Source organism: Xylocopa sonorina, chromosome 8, assembly GCF_050948175.1.
Source record: "Xylocopa sonorina isolate GNS202 chromosome 8, iyXylSono1_principal, whole genome shotgun sequence".
Classification (NCBI taxonomy): Eukaryota; Metazoa; Arthropoda; class Insecta; order Hymenoptera; family Apidae; genus Xylocopa; species Xylocopa sonorina.
In genome coordinates, this window is record NC_135200.1 from 4,742,005 (window position 1) to 4,759,503 (window position 17,499).

Genomic DNA, 17,499 nt, shown 5'->3' on the forward strand with positions numbered 1-17,499 from the left:
AAAATATCTACAAATTTAATTACATTTTCGATAAATTTTATATGGACTGATTGTTCTACTTTTTAATTCTCATACACTTTTTCCAATCACTATGCAGTAGAGTTTCGTAATTTGAATAATAACAGTCACAAATATATAAAGGCGGTAGATTTTTAAATAAAAAATAATATTTGGTGTCAGTATATTATATAAAATAAATAATGACATATTTAACTATTGCTCATTCTGTATCTTAAATTTACATTTAACAGAAGACACCAAAGTGACTTTATCTTCACGCAGGACATATTAGATGGGATATAACAAAAACATCAGGTCTTAAAGAAAATCGATGCTTTATTTAAGCGTAAGTAGTCAGCGTATTTAATACAAAGCGTAAGTTCGGTTAGCTGAAACAGAAACAAGACAACGAACATTATTAAACCAGCAATAATGTTTCGAATTACATTTCTTAGAAAATGATAAGAAGTTGTATATGAAGTGTTAGAGAAACAGAACAATGACAATTTGGACTTATCTATCTTCTAAAAAGTATGAAACGAAATTCTCATTGCTTCTAGACTTGTAATACCATTCCCATACGTCTGATGATTCTAAGTGCCAAAGCTCACGAGAGGTACCATTATCGAACTCTATTAACGTTGAACTCATTATCCAATTTTCTGTTTCCCCTCATTCATACACTCAAAAACAATACCTACCATTTGGCAATAGTAAATGGTCGACAAGAATCCGATGGTTTGTCGTACGCGTGTCCCAACAGACACTGCAACAACTGCGGTCGCCCATTCCTGCAGACCACCACGGTCGTGCAAGCCTTGTTCAGCCTATGTACATCTCCATTCTTACATGGGACCGTGGTAAGACTAGGGGGAATCTCGTGTATCAAACTCCAAGGATTCGACAATTCTCCAGACGTCTCTTGTTGACTGTTAACTGCGACTTGTTGCGATTGCTCTTCCTGTTGCGGTTGTTGCTCTTGTTGCGGCTGTTGATTCTGTTGCACCTGCTCTTCCTCTCGTTTCACCTCCTGTTCCTGCTGCATTTGCTGTTCCTGTTGTTGCTCTTTCTCGATCTCTAATTGCGTGGCCGCGGTTTCTTGACTCTGGGCTTCTGGATCGGTTCTTCTCAGCCAAGGGTTCGAGGGATATGACGATGGCTGTGATGGCGCGTAAGAGGGTAGTTGTGGCGGCGCATAGGGTGGAATGTAGGGTGGTTGCTGAGGGGGTTGCGAGGGAATGTACGATGGTTGTTGAGGTGGTTGCGAGGGTGCGTATGGCGGCTGTTGGGGCGGTTGCGATGGATAGGAAGGTTGCGACGGGTAGGATGGTTGCGATGGATAGGATGGCTGCGATGGTACGTACGACGGTGGTGCGTACGTTGGTGGTTGTTGGGGCGCGGTGGAAGGTTGCGATGGCAGTGTTTGTGGCGGAGTAGGCTTAGGTGGAAGTGGAGGGGTTATTGCGCCTTTGCAGTCGACGTTGTACGGGTAGTCGCAGACGCTCAGCACCTGTGGAACGATAAATTATGAGCGAAATAGGAGGATGTGTATAATGTTGAGGCTGTAAGTTACGAAGATATAGTATAGGATTGGGAAGACGGTGTACGAAGAAGAACGATAGAGAAACATGTACGTGATAGCTGAAACACGTTGCTATTCTTGTACTAGCTTTTTTCCTATTCTGCGTTCTTAAAAATGGCAAATCTCGACTCGAATTGTAATCGAGCATTTGAAGATATCGGAGGATTTGTTTTAGGCAATCGCGTAGATAAATTACGAAAAATGGAACGTAGAATTGTTTCGAATTCAGCTTCAAGTAGCGACACGGAAGCATCAGACACGCCGCGGCCTTTGACCGTACACGAAGAGCAAGTGGGAGTCGAAGCGCAGAGTTTCTCACGCTCGCATGACGCACGTTGTCGTTTTGCGAATTAGAATTCCGCTAGTGCTTGAGAGATAAATCAGCAATGAGATTCTTACGTCATTGTAGACCAGCCCCAGAGGGCAGCCGAATTTGATGGGCTTTCTGTAAACGCACACGTAGAATTCCGAGCAGTTCGTCGCACTTCTGTAACGACCGTTTGGCTCTGGACACAGCCTCGAACCTTCGGGCAGAGACGGTTCTAGCAAACAAAAAAAAATATAAATCACTATATCATTTAACATCACACGTATAACCAATTGATAATTATTAAAAATATCGATACAAATATTCATCTTGATCAATTCGATGATGCTTTAAGTAAAGGATCGTTTAATTGAATAAAACAAAATTACTACGATATTTTAACTATCGAGTGCTTCAATTACCTTGCTAAAAATATAATACAAAATATTAATACAAATATTCATCTTGATCAATTTGATGATGCTTTAAGTAAAGGATCGTTTAATTGAATAAAACAAAATTACTACGATATTTTAACTATCGAGTGCTTCAATTATCTTGCTCATTTGATCAAAAAAGAAGCAATTTCCAATTCATTTATAATATGCATATCACGATTTTTATCACAGTAAATAACAAGGTCGTTTACTTACTCGGTGAAGGCATAGGTCGACTGCCGCAATTCACATTGTAATCGAAATCACAGAGCAAAATGAGATCGTTGAAGAGTAGTCCATCAGGGCAAGTTTGCTCGGTGACCGTGTCGTCCCAACAATTTAAGTAATTGGCGCAGCTCGTTGGGCTTGGGAATTGTCCCCGTAAGCCGTAACACCCTGGTGGCGGTGTCATAGGTGGCATTGGCTGGCCAGTTATGGGTCCTGGTAACTCATTCGAGTCTCCAGGAGTAGGAAGCGTTGGATATAACTGCTTCGTGTTTAGCACTCCTGAACTTTTCGATTCTGTGGCGTTAGACGATGGATTATTCTTCCAAGCATTCGCGTTGTCGTCCAACTTTTGTAGTTCCACGACATCCCATACGTTCTCTATATCTAACATAGAAAATGACGTTAAGTTTTAATTAGTTCCATGGAAATAAGTTGAAAGTGTAGAAAAACAATTTTCATAAAAATTTAGTTTCTAAGATGAAGTTAAACTTAATTATTTTTTTAAATTCTATAGTAGCGATGGAAATGTCGTATCTCATTGTTCGTGTTGTCAAAGAGTTGTAGCACGTCAAACTTTTAAGGAATCACAGTTTTGCATGACATCTCGAACTATTTCATATTTTTCAAAGCTGACGATCATCTGATCAGAATATTTGAAAATTAAAATGTACTCGACATTAGTTAGTTTATTTGCATGATTACAAAATAAATAAACAATATTACTCGAATCTAAATAATAAAAAATCAGGGTAAAAAAAAATCTACTAACCCCTACGATAATCACTTTACGTTTCACTTGAACCTCGCGAAAACCATTCCAAAAAGCGGAACACCTGCCGCAAAAAAAATGAAACTCGAAAACTAGGAGTTGGAAAACCACCGACCTTGAAACTGCGAATGTCCAAACTGTCTTCCTTCGACGGCATCCACCGTGGACGCGACAGTGGTCGTTCTTCTGGCGGCGTCGCTGAGCCCAAGCGCGAGGGTCGCAAACGCCAGGACCGATTTCGTGGCAAACATATCTTCCGCGGGTATCGAGGACGGATACGAGACAGAACAGAAAACACCCTCGTGGACGTTCGAACTCGACGACGACGGTTAAACTCGCGGCGGTTCGTCGAGGGAATCGTTGGCGAACCTCGTTGTCCGAGTCCTTGCGTGCGATGTCCTGATGCTGGATGGTCTGGACCTGGTCGGTTCGAGGGCTTACATAGGGCAGCCCCCACCATTCTGCTTCGTAGGGAGTAGCTTCGCAGGACCCCAATTACACGGGCGCAGGAGGACCCTGCGGTGGACTCTTGCTCAGGAAGTGCACGCTTCTTTCTTCTTCTTACCCGTGGCGGGTCTTGTTCCCTTTGAAATTCCCCTCCACGCGCTCGACGGGGTCGAAGACGTCGCAAGGACGCGATTCGGTGCGCGTCTTGCCGATTCTTATTGGAGGAGATTTAGAATGACCGGTCAGGAGCGTGTGCGGAGTCACACGACGATCGTTCGTGCCTCGTGCCCGACCCGCGAACCGCGAAAAAAGGTACCGCGCGGATCGCCTCTGTGGTGGACGACCGCGTAGGATGTCAAGGTCTCGACTCGGGATGTACGTACTTGGGTAACATCAGCCTTTCGAACAACGGTATTGTCAACAGTCATTTTCTGTGCATTCAACTTTCCGTTTATGCAGCTTCATGTGGCACCCTGATGTGTCACGCGAGGGTGACACTGATATAGTAAGCGCGCCAATGGTGGGAGTTGGAGAATTTGCTGGTGAACGTTTCTTGGTACCAACCTATGGTAGAACTGAAGTAATTCGTTAGATTGATATTTTTGGATATATTTGGAGCTAACTGAGATTCTGTCTGACTTCTATTTCATAATCCACTGAATTCTCTGATATATCTGTATCTTTGAAATTCTTTAGTTTTTTCAATTCAATTTAAAATTCAAGATCGGTATTTCAATTAGCGACTAGCATTTATTTTCTATACTTTCTTGCACCTTCGAACTACCGTATGCGTAAAGTCAGTCACCAAACCAGTCGCTGATTAGTCATAAGCTTCTGTCAGACGAGAAGTTTACTTATATTATAAACAACCAGTGCTGTCAATGTTCCACGCTAAACAGCGTTGATTATTTATAATTAACTATTCAGACCGTAAATTTCGCCTGAAAATTAGCAGTACTGTGTATATCGCCTGCAGAATTTCGTCAAAGTCAGACTAAACGAAATTGTTATGCAAATCATAGCATCTCGCGTTTCTACTCCATTGCGAAGTGCTATGTCGCCGCCACGCAGTAATAGCCGCTTAACGATTCCGCGTTAGGACATGGGCGTGCGATTTTATCGGAGGCACTTCCGGTTCCCTGGTTTCCATGAAATTTCGCGGCGTCCCACGGGGCGGGAACACAGGGCCCCGAGCGTTGAACCCCTGAATCTCGAAGTTGGAATGCAGAGGTGGAATCGGCGCCAAGATTGCTCTTTGGTGGGGTTCTTCGTTACCAAAACGCATTCTGATATTCGAGCGCGGTTGAATGATTCCGCAATTCGGCTTTCTCCCCCCCTTGGTGCTCCTTACGGAGGAGGTTGCGTCGGATTTTATGGCACGGGTTGCCGTGGGCCAGCGTCCGGTTCCCGTCCCAAGTTTTTTATTAACCGGCAATGAGGAAGATTCCGCGGGGCACGACGCGGACGGGAGAACGAGCAAAACAAACGGATCCACGTAATCCTGGAATCCGTGTGTATCCGCGCTCGATGGGCCCGCGACGAGTTTTGGCAAGAATCGGCGAACCTCGCCGCGTACCACCGCCGCTCTCTGAGTCACGCGTGACCTCAGCACTTGCTTTTCCATGCGCGCGACGGTTCACATTTTACTGGAAACAGTTAAATGACGCTGGGTTTTTTTGGGTCTTCGAGCATCTACGAGATTCGTGATGTTCCAAGGTTCGTTACACCCGCGATTGGATCACGTTACGTTCTCAGAGGGTTATTTAACCTCTGCGAAACTGAGTTTAAGAGGGCGCTCTCTTACCGTTGGTAATGCGATATTACCAAATGTAATTAATTTTGAAGGGATTCGATGAGGTTGTTCATTTTATTGTGGTAATTCGAATTAGTTGGAATGTGACTCGATTGCTACGATTTAGTTATAACATGTAGATGAAGGAGGTTGAGTCAGATTAGTCCTTGGATGTCTTGCGTGACACGAAGTCTTGCTAGATGTCGAAAGCATGTAGATTTATAGAATATCTGGATGTTTAGGAGATTTCGAAAAAATCCTGGAAGCTTCGAGAAGTCTTCTCGAGGAACCGACTCGTCGCGTTCGATTGACTTTGAAAGTTGCGCCACGGTAGCTTACTTTTTATCCCTTCCGACGACCTCCAGTCTTACCTCCCCTCTTTTTCGTTCCTCGTCCTTGCCGCTAAAAAGTGTACCGCCAAGGTTCAACTTCAATATCAATCGGATCAATCCTCGAAGGATTTCAAGACCTGCGAAACGTCCACCACTTTCGAAGCATATCGAAATTTAAAAAACTGCCAAAACTTTCAGTACTCAAGACATTTGTCGTCGCATTAAATATCGAAATTGTCGTGTATTCGAGACACCACTTAATTATTAAACGGAATTCGAAATTCCGTTTCTCAATCGCAATTAATATCGCGTGGAGGAATTTCTCGTTGGCGAACTTACAGAATTTACGTTCTCGTATTTCCTGTACGACACGAGTACGTGACTTTTGCGACGATAGAAACAATACGGACGCGCGTGTCGTACACGAGCTGTGGGGAATTGAAAAAATATGAATGTTGAGATATTACCGTATCCATCTAGGAAGAGGGCACAGCGGCTGGCGGAATGGCAGGGAAGATCTGCGAGCGCCGGCGTGCAGAGATAAAATGTGAGACACTGTGCGTATTCGTGACGAGAATTCGTTAGCCGTTAGACTCGTTCAAGCCTCGTAACTTCGTACAGCTGTGTGGATCGCCACGGATCAAGCTATGATTACTAAGTAGCTCTAAAAATACTGATGAAAATCGCGCAAAAATACGCTGACTAAGAACAATATTCTCGTGCGTCCTGAATTTTTTATTTCAATTAAAACTATCACTTTTATGCATCGCGATACGAGGTTCACAATTGTCTGTCAATGTTGGATCTTTTATGTCTTTCTAAAGTTTGTCTGTAACTGTTTAAAAGAAGCAGTCATTAGTTATGCATATAATAAATTTGTGCAAACGAGAAGTTTAATGTTTATTTAAACTTTTCACGTACGTTTCGTATCAATTTTTCATTTGAAATCCTTATAACGCACGTGATTATGAGTCGATGTGCATGGAAGACATCTTTATGAAAACATCAGTGGACACCGCAGGCGTCCGTGCGTCGAATTCCCGATCCCATTTTACTCCTCTGGAATCTTCTCTCGACTCCATTGTACGCTCGCGAAAATACTTTGCCCCTTGAATAAAAAATATTTTGTATGCGCAGCAGCGGACGTTAGAAATTTCTGGAAATCGATCCATAGAGTCCGGGTCGAGGGTCGTACAGAAAATATTAAGATTGGTAGTCGATTTTAATCCGATGCACGCTCGAGAACGCTGCGCGCCGATATCGTTTATCCTGCGATACGATTAATCGTTTCGATCCTTCCCATTTCGCCAGCCAGGTATCAATCTTCGCGTTGTTGAGCCTGCCCGCTCGTTTTGCTCCTGCCTCGGTCGAGTTTCGTTACAAAGGGCGAAGATATGCAGAGGACGGGCCACGAGAGAGGCCGGATAATCGGAAAGGACCCGTGGCGTGCCACCCAAAACGAAAGGAACAGAGAAACACGTTGCGAAAACCACGAGAAATATAGCCGGGAACGGGCCAGCCAGACGAAGCGCAAGATATACGATGTGAACGGATGAAAATATAATAGAATGCACGTGGAAAGGGGTAGGGGACAAATAGGGAACCCGAAGTTTCTGAAAATAGAATTCCAGAATGAAATACGCCCAGAGATTGACGAAACTAATCAATTACAAAACGTGATCGTTTATTTTATGGAATTAAATAATACCAAATTTCTAAAATTAAAATTCTTGAGTGCACTTTATAAAGTAAAATAACTTTCTAAAAATAATACTGCAGAACGCATTCTATATAAAAAAAAAACAATTCTTTCGCATACTCTGAAAGTATTATGAGAAAATAAACTAACTTGTCATAAACAAGTACCGACGAAAACGAGAGGAGAACCTCTAGAGCCGCTAGAAAAGAAATATTAAAGAAGGAATGGACAGATACGTCCATTAGCGTAATTAATTTCAGTGGCTGATTATTCGAATGGCCCAGCCCCGGATAAGAGGTGCACGGTGTCGAATCGACCTATAAATTCGACAGGACTTGCACGGGCCACCACTTAGGTCGAAGTACCACGGCGATATCCCTCGAGGGGTGCGCCTCGAGCACGTATATTTAAACCTGCGCTTAGTGGGGCGTTCGTTCGCAGTAGTCCTCCAGCGAGACGCATCCCGGGACATTTCAATTCCCGTCGCAGACTGTGACAGACGGAGAACTGGCCTTTCGCCGTTCCTGGGACCCCGCAATCATCCCCAGATCTTTCTCGCGTGTTCTCCTTCCAGCGTCTTCATCCTCTTCGTCGATACGCATGGGAGGGGGTGCAATGGTCGTACGTCGAAATGCATATTTTCTCTAATGAGGGGATTTCGTTTTTTCATTTCTGCTTTTGTTAGCTTTTCTTGTCCCTATTGTTACACGTGGTGCGAGGGACAGGAGGATGTTAAGTGTTTTTTTTTTTTTTTATTTTATTGGTGCTGGTGGAGTGCGCGGTAATTACTATGTTTCACTTGAATTAAACGTGATGACATGCTCGGCTGCATGGAATAATAGCGATTCGATGATGCACGTATGTAATCAGGAATTGTAGCCGGGAGTGGTAATTAAGATTATTAATTGTGGGATTATAGTGATGGTTTTCTAGTTGTAGCGCTCTTAAGGTCATCGACCTGGGAACGATAAATTCTATATTTTTAATTTGTACTTCTGATGACACAAAGTTAATCGTATAGATTATATTATTTACTTTATAAATTGGTACTATTTAAAAAAATAACACACGAAACCTATGACTTTTAGCTCATTATACAATGTTTAAAAAACACACTTTAACTTTTGCTTGAGACATTTATATTCAAAAGTACCAAGAAAATCTTATACAATTATAATAATTTTTGCATTACATTAAGAACGTTTAAATTATACGAACACTGTATCTCTAATGTTCTAATTCAGAAACCTCGGTATAATTTCTGTAGAAAGTTATATATTTACTCTTAGAAAACGGAACAGTTTTATATTTGCACTGAATGGAATGCAAAGATTTCTGCTTTCATTGCAAGGAACTAATCTTCCTCGGCATTATGGTCTAGCGAGAGAGCTAGGACAGATGTAATTTGGACTACTTTCTACCGGTCGATTAGTTACTACGCGGACCACGTATGCTGTAACCGAAAAGTGATACAAACGATTTTTTCCATTTCTAATTGATACTAGCTGGGAGAAAGTAAAATTATGCTCCGACAACTGCAACTTTCCTCGCGCAGAGGCAAGAACCGGGGTTTACGTGAAAACTCGAATGGTCACTTTTGGTTTTACACGGTATGCTTGACCAATGTTAGTCATTTTGCATATATTAAAGCGCCGTTACGAACCGACAAAACGCAAGAAAGTTAAATTCCTGATGCTGGAATTACATATAGCGGTAATTGAACTACATCTGTTTATAATAATGAAATTAAGATGACGCATATTTAGAAAAATATGGGTACAAAAAATTGTATTTAAAAAGTCAAAGTATATTTTAAAAAAAGTTACGCAGAGAAATATAGAGAGAATATAAGAAGGCATGTTATCAGAAATCTAGTAGTAATTAATCAATAGACGCAAACGATTTTTCAATAGGATAAAGAATTTTTCATAGCCACTCTATTTTTTAACAAGCTCACTCAAACTGCAATCCAAATTGTTATTTTGCAAGAGTTAGTACTAAACGATTATAGTATTAGTATTAAATGAAATTAATCAACTAGATAATATTTAACTCACTATCATACGGATCAATTTATTTCGCATCACATTATATGTAGTGTCTAAATATTTTCATTGCTTACTTCATCCACTCCATTAACATACCTCAATCTACATTTCCAACAAGGTCTGTAATCAAAGATTCGATCGTTACCCAGATCGAAACTCTTACACACCCAACATCCGGTCTCCCGTCGACCATCATCATCTCCGATCTCCGTTTCCATTTAAAATTTCATAGCGCACTCTGTTCGTTCCGTCTCAATTATACCCAAGAAAAAATCGATCATAATATACCAGCCACGTATAATTAAATAAAACGAAAAGCAGACCAATAAATTCGACTCGATGTTCCTCTTGTTTCACGTTCGACTGAACGGCTCACAAGCAGCCTCTGGAATCAGAATATTTCCAATCGAATAGCTCCATTTACTGAAAAATTCAAAAGACCATCGACAGTGCTTACGCGTAATCGCGCGTAAACTGCACCTAACCTCTTCCACGATTTATTCCGCTCTGCTCGAGGCGCAGTGCTTTGTCGTACAACCACTAGAGGCGAGAGAGCAGTACTAGAAGGGTGGTCCACCTACTTGAAGTCTCGTTCCGGTCCCAACGAGGGACACTGCGATGAATTCGAACGAGCATTACGGTATCCAGTCGCGGGTTGTGCATTTTCATTTGCTCGTGGCGTCTCTCTCGAGTACTCGAAAAGGATTTCGACCGCTCGCGGGGCTACGAAAGGAACCGCCTTTGGAATTGGCGGTGGAAAAAGGCGTGGGAGAGGGAGAGGTAATGTGTCTCACGGAGGGCATCGATATTAATTCTTTTACGAGCACCCTTTCGCCCATTCGTAAATAACGACCGTTCGGAATGCTGCGTCAAGTTGCAAGGCGCGGAGGTCCGCATGAAAAATACGAGGCAACGCGCGACGGAGGAAGAATCGTTAATAAATAAGAGGACTGTCAAGTATTTATAGACGGTGAATTTATTTTTTCCCCCAGAGACACGGGAGGAGTTTTGTTATTTTTCCTCGCGGACGGGTGGCGAGGAGGGAAGCTGCTTCGCACCTCTCTGACGAGAGAAACTCGTTCCTTCTTTTAAACGTCCATCGACTCGGGTGCGTACCTTGTAATCGTCTAGCGCGATGTACAGACAGAAGACGAGATCCTCCCCTTCCTCGAAACGTCGTAAACGTTCTCAGTACTTTTCTCTGCCCGCTGGTTCCGCGTCAAATTATTACTCGAAAGCAGCGTTGCTAATCGCGTCTTGAATTGCCGCTCCTTTGCACTGGTGCTTGAGAATTAAGCTTAATGAGTGGCGATGCACTCGTGCTTCGCAGTTTCACTCTTTGTTGTTCGCTATGGTATAGCATCCGTTTTTATTGTGGAGTGTAATCTTAAGTTAGGTAATGCGAATGGTTAGATTTTTCAGGACCAATAAAAACAATTTTTTTCTTTAATTAAATAAACTTTGTTCGTCAAAATCGATATAGATATCGTTTGCTTTCAAGGAGATGAAAATGTGTGTACTATTTTTACTGAAAAATTCCATTTTCGAAGAGTTCATAGTACAGCAATTTTTAAATTTAGCTGTGAAGATTCATGGATAGTTGGACATATCTTTTTCCAAATTATTCTAAACCATAGAAACATCCCCTTTTTCAAATATTAGATATCATCTAAATGCACAGAAAAGGATATAAACGTATGAATATTAATACAAAAATTTGCATTACATGCATTAATTTTATCTAAAGAAGCTCACACACCTCTCGTTTCATTCCCGCATAAATGAATGCCTCGTCTGTCAATTAGTACGTACATTACAAAGTGGCATCGACTACTCAAAGTGCCATTTAATTTTCCAATAAAAAGCAACCGCAGAATCAGTGGCGACGATGCGCACCGCGAATTACCGAGAAATTCGTCGGTTCCAAGAAAAACAAACTCCACCTGCGCGGGGTTGCATTCCTCCGTTTCGCCATGCGAGATACCTCGGTCGCGGTTTTCGCTCGGAATGTTCTTAGAAACGCGTGCGCAAGACGAAAGGTCCTCCTCGCGGATGACTTCATACATCGAGTTATTCGTTGCACCGATTCCTCGCTTTGATCGTGTCCTCCGGTTCGCCACTATCGTCACGCACGCCTGTACCGTTACAGGTTGCGTAATACTCCGTGTGTACCTATTCCGCTGCAAGGAGTACGCATAATTTCCGTAATCGTACTTGGCATCGATAACTCGACTGTGAATATTTCTATAGATTCATATTTTTATATTGTGTATTCATACAAATTAAATCTAACTATTAACAATTTGTTTGACACTTTGGATATTTCATATAGCGAATAATGTAGAAATTTTAATATTAAAAAATTAATATTCGAAATTACTTTGTCTCAAGTAGAAAGCTAACTATGCTAATTAAACTAAGTAAGCTAACTTCTCTCTTAGCTAACTTCTCTCTTAAGTAGAGAATTATTCGGGTTCTTAATTGCGTTCGACCATTTTGGGGATCGATATGGTCTTCGACGCGAGAGTACGGGATTTCCCATGGGCTCGGTTAGACGATCTTAATGACGCGAATATATTTCGCCGCGGAGGAAGATGGAGGGAGGATAAAACAATTAAAAAGGAGGCAAAGGACCAGCAGGATGAGACGAGCCGCAGGAGGGTCCGGCAACGAAGAAAAATAAAGGATAAGAGGAGAAAATAAGAAAAGAGAAGAGGCGGTGGACTCGAACTCGTCAAGGACCAGAGGTCCTTGCTCTCCGGGTCATAGCGAGCCACAGACTCACAACACTTTCTTCACTTCGGACTAACCCACAGCTTCCCTTTATTCTATTTATTTTTCTCGATTCTCGTGTCTGTTCAACGTCGAGTGTAAAAAAGTTTCGTTTAACAACAAGGATTCGTATCAAATCTAAACTTAAAGAAACTTTCCTTGATTTCATTCTGAGTCAATTTTTCTGACGTGAGAGAAAAGTGTCTCGTTTATGATTGCTGGAATAATAAAAAGAAGTAGCGTATCGATTAAATCTCTCATTGCATCACACTTTCAGAAAGAAAGACACGAACGAAATGCAACACTGTGTCCATCTGATTAAAATGTTCTCTTAATGCGATGATCTTCTTAAATCATTCGCCTCTTTGTCGACCGGTCCCGATAACAGGGTGTCCCTCCATTAATCTGTCGTCGCGTGCTGAATCTTGTAATGAAATTCACGATAAAATGTCGCCACTGTACATTTGTAACAATTGCAATTTCTGTGACGAGGCACTATCAAGGATCGACTTATCGAGTTTGCATAAATGTAATATAGTATACAAAATTTTTATTTTAGAAAATATGTTTCCCTTGGTAAAGAAATTTATATATTAAGGTCAATATAAATTATTATAGCACATGAGAAACATTTGTTGAATCAATTTCGTTCAATTAGAACATTTGGAACCTGATTTACTTGAACGCTTAAAAGTTGCCTATCACCAGGCGCATACCAATGGACGTACGTTTACATTGATTTTTGGAAAAAAACAATTTTATAACATTAACAAACGTAAATTTATGAAGAAAATAGTAAATTTTGTATTCTTTTTTTGATTAAGTTTCTTGGGTATCAAGCAAGTAGTTTACATGTATTAAAGAATGAACGTAACAGAAGTAATAAGAAAAACTATTGAACTGCAAGAGATTAATAAGAAGAAACAGTTTACGTGCACTTAAACCACTTAAACTAAAATTATAAGTAATTTACTTTCGTAAAATCTCCAACTATATTATTCCTACCAAACATTGTTACTCTTTCCTACATTATATCATACTCAACTTTCAAGTGTGACATTCAAATAAAAAAAAGTTTAGTGATCAAGGTATCTTCCATTAACAGAAATTGCAACAAAAATTCCAACAATACGCAACGATTCGTAAATGGTTCGCATAGTTGGCGAGCATCCAACCCCAATTACCTAGAATTGGCAATTACGTAATTATTACAAAGTAAGGATATCCAGTTCCAGTTTGAACGTGGTGCGCGCACAGTTTCTGCGGATCAATTGATAGCACGATTAATTAACGAGCGTAACGAGTAATTGTTAGGCTCTGTACCGAGGGTAGGAACGGGGGGTGTGTAACGCTCGCCGCGAGAGACTTTCGAAACACGGTGGGCATTGTTTTATTCTTAGGTGTCTCGTTTCCTCTTGTGACCATTCTCACCGAGCATCGCGATAATCTTTCTCTGGTAACAAGCTGTCCTTAGTTCCTCCTGTTCTCTTACATAAGGGAACAAGGTGAGAACCCTTGTTAAACTCTCCGCCGAGCATCGAGTGTTCCTTCTTCCGGGAAGTAAGTAGATTTGGCCGCTTACGAAACCTCCTCTTTTTTCTTTTCCATGCAAATTCGCCGATTGAAAAACGGCCACGAGATTCGGCTTAGACGAGAAAGTTGCAGATATCCTTGCTGATACCCACGCGTTATTACATCAGGGTTTATCCTCGTTGACAGACACCTATTTTTAGACCTTGCTGCGATACGATTTTCATAGTTTCTTTAACGTTCCAGCAATCATTGTTTTACACTCAATTAACGCTTATATATTGATATAGAAATTAAAAAGAAATTATATTTGACTCTGTATTGTACTCTCTTTATATTTAAAATAACTTTGGATATAGATAAATTACGAATAAGCATGCATTGAAATTAATTAGATTCAATTATAAATTATTTTGGCTACTATTTTTTACACTCAATTAACGCTTATATATTGATATAGAAATTAAAAAGAAATTATATTTGACTCTGTATTGTACTCTCCTCATATTTAAAATAACTTTGGATATCGATAAATTATGAATAAGCATGCATTGAAATTAATTAGATTCAATTATAAATTATTTTAATTTCTATTTTAAGTAATAATAATTTATGGTAGTTGTGTAAAGAATCGTTAGTTTGGACGTTGAAGAAGGGGAATTTTTCGAGGCATGTGTAACGCTAAACTTTTTACGACTATTTTTATACACTCATATTAGACGCTTTCAGATACTTTCATTTTTATAGTTGAATTTTATATAGAAACGCCGCTTAATTTCCTTTTATTTATGTAATTCATTAAACTTCTAAACTCAATTAAAATGTAAAGTAGTTTATACATAGAGAACACGGTTAACGATGTCGCGATATCACTTTGAATAAATTGCTATAATTAAGCGAATCATTGTATTTACGATGTTAAACGATAGTTTCATCTAAATATTCATGAAGACGAGTCAATTAGAAATCATGTTGGCGGTTGTTAACGCTTGAACACATCTAGGATGATTTCTACGACCTATTATTACATATCCACTCGGTTGATTTCTGAATTAACACATTGACGCACATTTTTTATTTTACGATTACTCTCAGAAACACTTTTTATTTTCAATTGTTTTTGGTGTAAGTTGTATGTTTGGAAGTGAAAATTATCACATTTTTCCCAAAAAACTTTCAACGGCTATAATCGTCATTTGTTCAAAAAAAAACAACTAATATGCTATCTAGCATGCTATTACTTTTTCTCTCGATGTGTTACTCAATAATTAACAAGTGTATATGTTAATACGCTTCGTACTAACGCTGTTCTTTTTTTACTGATTAAGATATGTACGACGGTTATAGCCGTCATTTGCCTACAGATCGCCAAAGATCGGACGGCTATAGACGTCATTTGCGTCAACGTGTTAAACAATTCTCGAATCCTACGACACGTCAGAATCAACCTGCGCAGAGGCTTCGAGTAACTATTCCATAAAAAAATATCAAAAATCAAAATTTCGCCTGATACTTGTTGCGATATTTCGCGAATATCGTCGCTGAAGAGGTGTCGTGTATTAATTTATTTTCCAGTCGAGTGTACGGCGATCGCGTTCAAATAAATTGGACGAAACACAAACGTTTCGATCGCACGAAAGCGTTGAACGCGACTGATCTCTCGAGCTACGCATTCGTACGTTCGCTTTCTAATTACAAACGTTCGCTGATAAACTATTCTCGTTTTCGAGCGATCTCGATCTTTCGAGTAGCCAACAGGAAGGAAATCGGCTTTTGTAATCCTCGAATCGCGTGCGAAGAACGCAGAGTAAATCCAGGAGATGTCTGCACCCAAGAGATGCACTTTCAGTGATCGATACGAGCCAAGCTGAAGAATCTTCTAGCGCAAACGGGGTTGAAATCGCTCGAAGACGAGAGACGTTCCTGTGGCTCGCAAAATTCCGCGTAAAATTCGATCGACGGACGATCGAGGTGAAAGGGACGAAGGACAGGAACGAATGTTCGTGGAAGGAGAAACTGCTCTATTATTCGTCCGCGTGGAATCGATAACGACGTCGAGAACTGTGCTCGATGCGATCCAGTTAGTTGCACAACGAGCACCTCAGAATGGAGGACGCGACTCGAGGAGACGAGTGGCTTCGAAGATCGCTGTGAGCCGCTTTAAAAAGAGATATTCAATTGTAGAAAGCCCTTTCTTTCCTGCTGTTTGTAAACAAACCCTGACGACGCAAATGAGAACTAGGCTGACGATTGCCAGCGATTGTGATACGTTTAACGAGCGTTCTCTTTCAATGGCATAATGTGGGATTAGAAATTGGATAGTAGAAATCTGTTAATTAATACCGCGATCATTCGATCAATTGTGCGTTTGTTTAATTGCGCACTATCGTGGAATTCAGAATTGTTCGCATTTTATTTAGAAAAACAAACAATAAGATTTTACAATTATCTGATAGCAGAAGATGACAATCAAGATATTATTTATAAAATTTGCTAGAGCATTAGTACAAATACATTCTTCGTTGATTAAAATAATGAACCGTGAATCTTTAATTGCATATTGAATTTTACAAAGAAATAATTCAAGGTATATAAAAATATATTAAAGGATCATCGTGAAGGCTGTTATTACAAAAGATAGACTAAAAGATAATCATGCATTTTTAGTAATTATGTATTGGTAAAGAATATAATAATAGTGTAATAACTGTACGATAAGTCTAATAATTACTGGCTGGCAAAGAAAGGTAAACACGCGAAATAAATTGTTCCGATAATTACAAGATGGTATAGTGTGAGTCATACAGAGTGAATCTCATCAAGTCACTTTCAATTCCCTTCGCATCGCGAGGCCGTTTTTCTGCGCCCATCTGAGAGAGTAACGAGCGTGACAACAAAGAACGCGAGGCAGAAAAAAAATGATGAAAAAACGCCGGCAAATTTCATCCAGTGATCCAAACGCTGTTTCACCACTATTTTCACCGCGAGTTACCGCGCGAAGCGTCTCGAACCCGTCAAAGAGACCGTGAAGGTCTTTTTTCGACAATGCTGCAAACGCGAACGGATATCGTCATTTTTGCGACCACCCGTACAATCGGTTAAGAAACACGGGTCTCAATTATTTAGATCGGTTCCGATTATTCCTGCCATTGAACGTGCTGAACCCAATTTTTCTACGCGAAATATCTTTTTTTTTCTATTTTCAATTCTTTGGAATTTTAGATTATTCAGAAATTCAATAATAGAGAAGTGTTACTATATAATAAAATAAATAGAAAGAACTTTTTGTATAGTAATTGTATTTTGAGACCATTGATTTTACTTCCATTGGTTTGTTAAATAATGGAGTAAAATCATTTTTGACAACTGTGTTAAATAGTTATCAATTTTGATCAATTTCTCGTAAGTAATACTTCGCATGGAAAATTGTAAAGTGAAATATCGTTGAATAGTAGGAATTGATAAAGGCGGAAATTCTTGGACAGAAACGAGACGTTTCATAAGGTTTTCTGGTATGCCATTAATCAATGGTTTCATTGAAACTGTTTGCCATCTT

The 17,499-nt window shown here is 40.3% G+C and overlaps 2 protein-coding genes across 2 annotated transcripts in view; one reads left to right on the forward strand and one right to left on the reverse strand.

The window, feature by feature from the left end:
• The window catches only part of Arfip (ADP ribosylation factor interacting protein arfaptin), a 122,163-nt gene that overhangs the window by 71,849 nt on the left and 32,815 nt on the right, over window positions 1-17,499 (forward strand). The gene's annotated exons all lie outside the window — the stretch shown is intronic.
• On the reverse strand, window positions 698-3,574 carry LOC143426377 (uncharacterized). The gene is made up of 10 exons (XM_076899816.1): window positions 3,432-3,574; window positions 3,330-3,387; window positions 3,278-3,283; window positions 3,129-3,194; window positions 3,005-3,026; window positions 2,543-2,938; window positions 1,982-2,124; window positions 1,351-1,510; window positions 1,007-1,299; window positions 698-919 (listed from the first exon to the last, which is right to left on the reverse strand). Exons 1-10 carry the CDS (start codon window positions 3,572-3,574, stop codon window positions 698-700), a joined length of 1,509 nt encoding a protein of 502 aa, XP_076755931.1.

Bases quoted from the DNA above. Each gene is read 5' to 3' on its own strand.
- LOC143426377 (XM_076899816.1), bottom strand. From the start codon at position 3,574: ATGTTTGCCACGAAATCGGTCCTGGCGTTTGCGACCCTCGCGCTTGGG. The intron at 3,027-3,128 runs GTTTGACGTGCT...ACTTCATCTTAG, and splicing joins AAAACTGTGATTCCTTAAAA to AAACTAAATTTTTATGAAAA. The intron at 1,300-1,350 runs AGCCATCCTATC...CTTCCTATCCAT, and splicing joins ACCGTCGTACGTACCATCGC to CGCAACCGCCCCAACAGCCG.